The following is a 10108-nucleotide window of genomic DNA, read 5'->3' as shown; positions in this document are numbered from 1 at the left end:
TGTCCACGGAAGAGAAAAATTCCAAGGTACACTTAGGCGTGAAGAGAAGTTTATAAAAAAACAACAAGAACCATCACAGCTAATCACACCCGCGGCTGACTCTAGCATGTTGTCATCTTGCCGTGGGGCTTTTCACTTATTATTTTTTTTAAGCCATCTCTACGGCTAGCGTGGGGCTCGAACCCACAACCCCGAGATCAAGAGTCGCATGTTCCACCGATGGAGCCGGCTGGGCACCCCAAATCTTTTCATTTGGAAATCATCTCGAACGAACAAGAAAAGTTGCAAGAATAGTTCACTTGAGCGCTCCTATACCTCGTCTTGGAATCATGTATTAACGTTCTGCCCTATTTACTTCATCATCCCTCTTTCTACCCATATACATATTCTAGTAGCTTCTTGTGGCCAATCATGGATATGTGTTCACTGAGCACCGGGTTCTGTAGAAAGCACTGAGAGAAGAGGGTGAGACACAGCTCACGGGCAGACCAGCAGGGATGCTGGGTCGGTTCAGTCAAATCCGGAACCAATGTCCTGCTTACCTAGCGAGTGACTTTTGGGAGTTATGGGGGAGTGCATTCTTCCCAGGAAACCTCATGTAATTCATTAATTTATTTGTTTAAAAGATTTTATTATTTATTGGAGAAAGCAAGTACAAGCAGGGGAGTGGCAGAGGGAGAGGGAGAAGCAGACTCCTCGCTGAGCAGGGAGCCCTATGTGGGATTCAATCTCAGGACCCCGGGATCATGACCTGAGCTGAAGGCAGACACTTCACCAACTGAGCCACCCAGGCGCCCCTCATATTAATTTTTTTTATTGTCTTTTTAAAAGATTTTATTTTTAAATCACCTCTACACCCGTGTGGGGCTCAGACTCACAGAGAGCAAGAGCCATGTGCTCCACCGACCGAGCCAGCCTGGCACCCCAAGACCTCATCGTAATCCAGCGTCTGCATCATGAACAGCCCCTCGCAGCCTGCCACGAAGAGCCACACCATGCTGCCGACCCATGTGGGCACCAGAGTTGTTCAGAACTTTTCCCCCAATTCTGAGACTTGTATTTTCCAAGTTCCAGGAATACTGTCTTCTCGGGGGACACAGACATCACTGGACCCCCACCCCCGGCCCCTGGAACTGTGCCCACCACCGTACTTGGTGAATGAATGCAAAGCCAGGTTGAATGATTATAGGAGCCTGGTGCTGGGAGAGCCTCCTTCAGAGGGGAGGACACTGAGGTTCAGGATGTTCAGTCACTACCTAGGCCCACCCACCAGCCAGCCAGCGCTTAAAACCCAATCTCACTCAGCAGGTGCTCAAGCCCCGGTCCCACCTGCCTCTCCGGGGCGACCATACTTCCTGCGTTCCAGGCCGAGTGCGTATTTCCTTAAACAAACTCTTCATCACCTGTTATCTTCTCAAGGATTCCAGTTTCGTGTGTTCATGAGTCCAGAAAGCTGGGTTTATGGAGCCCAATGAGGACCATGAAATGTCCAGGATATGAGCGGGGGAGCTCAGCAAATTTCCTGGACGGGTTTCCCTGGCATTTGTAGGCTGTCCACGTTAAGGAAAGTCAAGTCTTCTAAATATCTTTTAAGGTCGCCCACAAACTGGCAAAGTTAAGGGAAGAAGTGGGACGAAAATCCACCCTTTCGATGGCCCCCTGTGTTCTGGTGGTCACTGACTCACGGGGCGCACGCACGAACCTCTCCGAAAGCAGACGCCGTGGGTGCTCGTGCCCCCCTCCTCCGCAAACCACGTCCACAGCAGTGGAAAGTGAGCCACGAGTCCTCCACGGCTACACCAAATACCCAGCTTTCCTCTGGGCAGGTGAGCGCTAAGGAACGACACTTCTTGTAAGAAAAGGCCCAAAACCGCTCAGGCAGACTGTAACCTGAGGTCAGGCTGTTCCCGACCTTCTGGATGTTTCTGCCTGACTCAGCCATGTTCATAAAAGCAAAGCCAGAGGAAAATCGGCAGGAAAAACCCCTCTGGCATCACTAAGCTGCATCGAAGTCTCAATGGCCTGGCCGCTCCCACAGAGCAGCGGGTCCTAGGAGGGTGGTGATGGGGCCGGGGCATCAGGACGAATTTGGGGCCAGGTCCTCTGGCTCAGCAAGGGGCACGCACTGGAGGGCAGCTCTCCCGGGTGGGATGGACACAGCCGAGCAGAGAGCGTGCCGAGGCACCTGCGACTGCCAAGCGGGCGAGGACGAGCGTGCAGAGGCGGCAGCCCCGCGGCGTGTCACTGCACTGAGTCACTTCGAAAAGACAAAGAACAATGTGATTTGTAGGTGGCTCGCATAGCTCCAGGCATCGAACCCTTCCAGTTTGTAACGATACGAATCTTAATTATTAATGGCTAAGATGAAAGACAGCTGCCCTGAAGTTAGGAAATTCAAACGGGTTGTTGGCTCAGATCACAGCATACAAAAGAGGGTCTGTCCCGGGATGTCCAGCCCCCCCCCCCCCCCGCCGGTCTGTTCCAAGGCCAAGCACTTTCTGGTTCCGTTCTGCGTGGGGTCAGCGGGTCGCGGTGCAGGAATTGCCATCCACAGGCACCCCCACACCCCTGGGGGCGTCGAGTGCGATTGTCCTCGAACTTCAGGAAACTGGTCTGAACGGCACAAGCTGTGTCCCATCTGAGGACCCACCATAGGCTGCGCTGTGAGTACGGAGCCCTGGCGAACACTGGCGACCGCGCCCTAAGTGTGGCTGTGGGCTGTTAGATCTATAAACTCGGGCAGCGCTTCCAGGACGAGAGCAGTAAATCCCATAAAAGTGCTCCGGTGGGACTTCTGAAGCAACAATCTCCCCTCGTCCCTGACTCCGTGGGAAGGTCTTGGACATGGCACTGTGACACGTAGCCCTGACTTGACATACTGTCTTATTTTTTGAATTACTTCAATTAAGAGTGTGTTTTAAAAATCAGAAATGGACGTTGCATTTCATCAAGTGCAGTCATGGAGTAAATCAAGTGACAGCCTCTGCCATTTCTTGGTGAAGGTCACTATCTGTTTCCTGATATTCAAACATTTCTTTGGTGTGAAACTCATAAATGATCATGGCGTATTATTCTTCTAATCTGAGGCTGAATTCCAATTGCAGTTGTTTTTGTTTGTTTTGTTTTTTAGAGAGAGAAAGAGAGGGCATGAGCAGGGGAGGAGGGGCAGAGGGACATAGAATGCTAAGTGGACTCCACGCTCGACATGGAACCTGACATGGGGGCTCAGCCTCACAACCCTGAAATCATGACCTGAGCTGAAATCAAGAGTCCATTGTTCAACAGACTGAGCCAGCCAGGTGCCCTAGCAAGATTACGTTCCTTTTTTTTTTTTTTTTAAGATTTTATATATTTATTTGAGAGAGGGAGAGAGACAGCATGAGAGAGGGGAGAATCAGAAGGAGAAGTAGACTCCCCGATGAACAGGAAGCCTGACGCGGGACTCAATCCGGGGACTTCGGGATCATGACCTGAGCCGACGGCAGATGCTTCACTGACTGAGTCCCCCAAGTGCCCAAGATTACATTCTTAATAAAGATCATAACCTCCAATCATGATGTTCTTCTGAGAAAATGCTAAATTCCCAAAGTCCTGTTTTACGATTTCTAGTTACCTGCTTCTGGGGAATCAGGATCCGTATGCACTGGGCATCGTGTTGGAAGGCAGCCTCACCACTATGTTCACTGGGACCCCACCAGCTCCAGGAGGAGGGACAGGAAGTTGCTCTCTCCACACAGGGCCTGTGGCCCGGTGTGAAGACCACAGAGCTGCAAGCTTCCCACCCTCCTTCTATGGGGAGAAGGGGTTCCACATTTTGGGGCAGAGCGTGGTTCCCTGAAATCCTTGGTTTCATTGATAGGGATCATTCATTTTTACAAGGTTTTATCAATTAAGGTATTCTGGTATCAAAATCAGTAAGACTGGCATGTGGTTGTTTCGTCTTTTTAAATTAGAGATATTGCTGTCCGGTTTTGATATCGACATGTTACATAGATCCATAGAAGCGCATCTGGAAGCTTTCTCTGTCTCTGCGCTCTGCAACAGTTCAAAGAACGTTTTGAACTTACGTGAGCCGACGTGCCTTTGGAAGGGTGGTCTTCACATGCTGCTTGAGGATTCTGTCTGGCTCGAGTTAGCTGGTGCATGAGGAGTACTGAGGGCTGTTCTCGCATTCCAAATATTTTGTAATTCACTGAATTTCCTTAATTTTTGCTTTCTCATTTTTATTCTGTGCATTTATTGTATTTTTCCATCGTATTTAGCTAGACGTTAGCTAAGAATTTATCTATTTAATTGTTGTTAAAAGATTCAGCTCAGGCTATTTTTTGCTGAGTTAATTAAATTGCATTTTCATCTTTACAAATTCCTTCCTTCTGCTTTGCTTAGTTTGTGCGTGCATGGATATGTGTATGTGTACATGTGTGCGTGCCTGTGTACGGATGTGTGTATGTGTGCATATGTGTGTGCCTGCATACGTGTGCACGTGTGCATATGTGCGTGCCTGTATACGGATGTGTGTATGTGTGCATGTGTGCATATGTGCGTGCCTGTGTAAGGATGTGTGTATCTGTGCACACGTGCATGTGTGTGTGCCTGCGTACGGATGTGTGTATGTGTGCATATGTGTGTGCCTGTCTACAGATGTGTGTGTGTGCACGTGTGCATGTGTGCGTGCCTGTGTAAGGATGTGTGTATCTGTGCACACGTGCATGTGTGTGTGCCTGTGTACGGATGTGTGTATGTGTGCATATGTGTGTGCCTGTCTACAGATGTGTGTATGTGTGCACGTGTGCATGTGTGCGTGCCTGTGTACGGATGTGTGTATCTGTGCACGTGTGCACGTGTGTGTGCCTGTGTACGGATGTGTGTATCTGTGCACGTGTGCACGTGTGCGTGCCTGTGTACGGATGTGTGTATCTATGCACTGTGTCCACGTGTGCGTGCCTCTGTACAGATGTGTATCTATGCACATGTGCATATGTGCGTGCCTGTGTACAGATGTGTGTATGTGTGCACGTGTTTATATGTGTGTATCTGTACGGATGTGTGTATCTGTGCACGTGTGCATGTGTGCAGCCTGTGTACGGATGTGTGTATGTGTGCACGTGTGCATGTCTGTGTACGGATGTGTGTATCTGTGCATGTGTGCATGTGTGCATGCCTGCGTACGGATGTGTGTATCTGTGCACGTGTGCATATGTGCGCATCTGTATGGATGTGTATCTGTGCACATGTGCATGTGTGCATGCCTGTGTACGGATGTATGTGTGCATGTGTGCATGTGTGCGTGCCTGTGTACGGATGTGTGTATCTGTGCACGTGTGCATGTGTGCATGCCTGCATACAGTTGTATCTGTGCATGTGTGCGTGCCTGCGTACAGATGTGTGTATCTGTGCACGTGTGCATATGTGCGTGCCTGCATACGGATGTGTGTATCTGTGCACGTGTGCATATGTGCGCATCTGTATGGATGTGTATCTGTGCACATGTGCATGTGTGCATGCCTGTGTACGGATGTGTGTATGTATGCATGTGCGCATATGTGCGTGCCTGCATACGGATGTGTGTATCTGTGCACGTGTGCATGTGTGCGTGCATGTGTATGGATACGTGTACGTGTGCATGTGTGCATGCTTGTGCATGTGCACATTTTCCTTATGATTTCAATCGACGAGTTATTTATTTTACTTTCATTCATTGCTGCTCCATAACAGAGACCCTACTCTCCTCTGAGCACAAAGTTAGCGGTACGCAGGGTCCTTTGTTTTCACCCTAGAATCTAGAAATAATAGCATTAACCTCATGGTATGAATGAATACAAATGCACAGAATCATCTTTCTTCTGAAATTTTATATTGAATTCTTCCATTAATTTATGCTACAAAGAAGTAAGGGGCACCTGTACTTTTTAAAATAGATTCTCTTCTAAGTTCCCTACACAACCGGACGTCATATTTCCCATTCTGTAACAATTATGTTTTCTTATCATTTGCCCAATTTCCTAATGACATGCACACTTAAATAGCTTTCTTACAATGTAAATAATAATTAGTAAACACCCTTTAAATAATTTTAGTTATTTGGAAGTGACTTGATTTTTGGGGGGTAGGGAAGGTATTGAGATGTAAGATTCTCTTGTTTTTTACTCTAGTTACTTTATGAAGATTTGTCCTTGTTTTAACAGATTTGAATCCATTTCTTCCCTGGGTTACAATTACTCTTTAAACATATAGATCTATATCTTTAGTTCAGGAAAGTTTTTGTAAATTATATCTTTAAATATTTTTTTTTTCTGTTCAAACTTTCCTCTCCGGGGGGTGGAGGGAGACGCTAATGACATATGTCCTTTCTGTGCCTCATGCATATTCTTCTTTGTCTGACTTCTATTTTTTTTTGTCTGATTGTCCCTAAAATCAATTCTAATTGTGTTTTTTTTAAATCTCATTTTGCAGAGCGTTCTCAAACTTGCCATCCGTGTCCTTCACTCTCTTTTCTGTGAATCTGTTCCTTTTTTCTTTTGCTCAGCCTCTGTTTCTGGTGTCTGTTCCTTTTCTTTCCTCGACTCTGTCAACCCTCCTTTGAGCTTTTATTCCACGTTTTAGCTCTGTCAGCTTGGCGCTCTTATTTCAGAGAGGTAACTTTTCCATGCATTTAGTCTTGCGTGCGGAGAACACCTTGCCTACAATCTCACCTGTGTGAGGCAATCCTTTGCGGACCTGGTCTTCAGCTCCTCCCCTTCCGGTCATCTTCAACGACTGCTTTCTAGGGCAGCATGTCTCATCATCCCATAGTGACTTGTGTTTGTTATGACCATCCACTTCTGCACAAAGGGGTCCATCTCACTGTGGCCAGGGAGCACGCCCCTGCCGCTGGGCTGTGTGATGGTGGCCAGTCTGGGCGCCACGGTGTCTCTCTGGATCTCAGGGAGCCCCTGAGAACACACGTCACGCTGGAGCCCAGCGCTCATCTGCCTTCTCACCGTGTACCTACCACAGTGTGGGCATCTGGGTGTCTCCAGGCCTGTGGGCCACCAACAGCCCCTCTGCTCGCTACACCAACAGACGGTTTCTGTAACAGACGGCTTTCCTTCAGCCCCGTGTCCCCAACACTCATGCTGCAGGGGATTCCTTTAGCTCTGTCATGTTGTAGTATCTTTTCTTCCAAACCAGGGGCTTTTTCTTCCCCCCCCCCCATGTGTGCTGTTGAGAATGGAATAAGTCTGTGTACTCTGGGAAGTGGCAGGATCCTCTCTCCCATTGGTCTAATTTTCTCTGTAGTGGCCGCCATTTTGGGGATTCTCAGTCCTGTTCTGGAGCATGGATATTTCCTGGTGTCTGGGAGGATGGAATTCCCATTTCTGGTTCTCCCTATCTCTGTTGATCCCAGCTGGAGTCAGAGGTCAGGGAGTACAGAGATATTTCTGCCACCATCATAAGCTGGGGTCACAAGATACATTTTCCACGATTTAGCACTTCTTCAGTTCTGACCAGAGCCCCTTCCCACCAGCTCCCTACCCCGAGGGAACATTTGTGCAAATGCACCTCATGATATGAAACAGCGACCAGGTCATACCTCCCTTAGAACTTAAAAAACATCTTGCTAAAAAGAAGAACGATAAAAATAATTTCTCATTTGCTTACCCCGGTGGCTTGTTAGGCAGAAACGCCCACTGAGGGATGGCCTTCTGCCCCGGCCTCTCCAGCACCGAATCGCTGCTCTGGGAGAGGACGTTGTGGGCTGCCGGACAAACCATGTATCTTCCACAAAAGTTCATCTAGCAGATCGGAAACTTCATCCAGGTAGTAATTCTGAAGCGAAGAAAAGCAGATTAGTGAATGCCTTCAAGAAATGAATTTCTTGGGGCACCTGGGTGGCACAGCGGTTAAGCGTCTGCCTTCGGCTCAGGGCGTGATCCCGGCGTTGTGGGATCGAGCCCCACATCAGGCTCCTCTGCTGTGAGCCTGCTTCTTCCTCTCCCACTCCCCCTGCTTGTGTTCCCTCTCTTGCTGGCTGTCTCTATCTCTGTTAAATAAATAAATAAAAATCTTTATAAAAAAAAAAAAAAAGAAATGAATTTCTTTCTTTTCCCCTCGTCTTCAGAAGCATCTCGTGGTACTGACTCTCGATGGCATTGTGCTTTGTGAGAAAGCTCACTGGAGTCAGAGACCCGGGTGCTAGGCCTGAGCCCTCAACCTCAGTTCCCTGACGCCCCAGGTCACACACACATATACACACTCGTCCCTGATGCCCCGGGTCGGACGCAGCTAAGTGTCAGTGTTCAGAACGCCTATATGAGGATTATCACATGAATGTAAAGGCATTAAGGGGTGGTGCAATACATGATAAAGAGTGAAGCCCTATGAAAACGCCCAAGATCACAACTGCACATGATCGGGTTCGGAACTGTGCTCAGTGACACGGAAGTACCGGTCGTGGAGAAGAGCTGGGCATTCAGTGTGCAAATACCTGCTTTGTTTGCTCGCTATCACGTCGCGGGGACGAGGCTCAAATGCTGTGCCTACATCCCCATGTTTCGGGAGAAGTCTGGCACTGGTGGCAGAAACCAAAAGCAAACGGCCTCTGTGTAGGGACAGAGTGGGGTGTGTGTGTGTTGCGGGGTTGGAAATCATAAAGTGGGTCTTTCTAACCTCACAGGGTCATCCAAGGATATCATGAGTTAAGGGAAGAGAACGTGCTTGGTAATCTGCTAAGTGCTTTAGAATTTCCACTGGAAATGCCACGGCTCTGCGATGACAGGGGGCACAGAATCCCACCGTGCTTTAATAACCGGAAGTGAGGTTCTCCAATGAAAGCATCCTACGAACGAGCCATCGTGCTCACTAAGCCAAGACCCACAGCTTACACGCCTCTCAGCCAGCTCGGCCTCTTCCTGCCGTGGCCTCTCCAGTCCCAGCCACGCCAGGGCCACCCCCCGCACGCAGGCAGTCACGTCGGCCAGGCTCACGAGGGATTGGCTTTGAAAAGATTTTCGTTTTCGAGCATGAGTCGCGAGGGAAACTTTCATCTGGGGAGAAGAAAGAAAAGACAGATGAATTTCATGTTATCAACCAAAACATGGCTTTGTTAATGCGATAGACTATAAAATGGGGATTATATCTGATGATGCTATTTTATGACCTTTTAGTAAGACAGTAACTGCTTAGCAAAAAAAAATCAGGAAAATAGCTCTCGTGCATGGAACTAAATTGCAACAAGATGAATTCAACAATGAAAATGGATATATAAATGGATATATCCATAAAGGGTGTTTTCAGTCTCTAACAGTAGAGGACGGAGATCGTCAACATGGTGTGCGTTTCCACATGCAAACTTGGTTTCAGGGTGCTCCGCAGCCCTGCCGGGCTCTGGGGGCCCCACCGTGATCCTGAGCCTGGGCCCAGGAGACAGGAAGCCGAGCTCATACGGTCTCTGCAGAGTGGCCCTGGCTTGTTTCCTTCTTTACTGTAGGCTGAGACCTGTTTGCTCAGAAAGCCGGTGGGCACCAAACTCAAAGTTGTACGCATTTAATTGTTGTAAAAATAGTCCAAACAAGCAAAGTTTGAGCCATTTAGAGCCTGCTTTGCATACACTGCAGGATCTCACAGACAGCTGTTACCCAGTTCCCGGAGTCCAGCATGCCCTTGGGAGCGCTGACTCAGACTTCCCACCTGCTGCTGGGCGACATCAAACACAAAAAACCCCTCTCCCACCCTCCCCACACCCCCCTGCCCTTCTCTCCTTCTTGATGGTGGCCCCAAGACATAGCCTCTGGATGGTCTGGGGCTGTGACACCTGTCAGGACATGGCCACATGCAGCTTGTGTGTGTTACTGTCTCTTGTGGTCATATCTCTTTCCTGGATCAGCCCTAAATCCCTTGAACCTCTGGCCATGTGTCAGAACCCCACGGAGATGCCTAGGTACTGAGGACAGGACACTGTCTGTTCAGACAGCATATGTAGGGTCTGAGGCTTCCCTACTCTACCAGCCACAAGAGCCCCAGGAGCCTGTGGTAATGGGTCCCGACTCCTGCGCTCAGGGACCCCTGGGTACCACTGCCTTCCTGTTCTTGATGATAAAGTTCAAGCACCTCATCATCTTAGTGTGAC

The 10108-nt window shown here is 48.7% G+C and overlaps 1 protein-coding gene across 1 annotated transcript in view; it reads right to left on the bottom strand.

Moving 5' to 3' along the window:
* Positions 1-610: 610 nt before the first annotated feature.
* Positions 611-10108, bottom strand: part of PKD1L1 (polycystin 1 like 1, transient receptor potential channel interacting) — a 112296-nt gene continuing 102798 nt past the window's right edge. Inside the window, exons 54-56 of the mRNA XM_057304560.1 lie at positions 8865-9026; positions 7642-7809; positions 611-2257 (exon numbers count right to left, since the gene is read on the bottom strand). Coding sequence (XP_057160543.1) covers positions 7654-7809; positions 8865-9026 — 318 coding nt within the window. The 3' untranslated portion in view covers positions 611-2257; positions 7642-7653. The remainder of the gene's footprint in view (positions 2258-7641; positions 7810-8864; positions 9027-10108) is intronic.

The sequence above is a fragment of the Ursus arctos genome, unplaced genomic scaffold (genome assembly GCF_023065955.2).
Source record: "Ursus arctos isolate Adak ecotype North America unplaced genomic scaffold, UrsArc2.0 scaffold_3, whole genome shotgun sequence".
Classification (NCBI taxonomy): domain Eukaryota; kingdom Metazoa; phylum Chordata; class Mammalia; order Carnivora; family Ursidae; genus Ursus; species Ursus arctos.
This window is presented reverse-complemented; position numbering and strand designations above follow the sequence as displayed.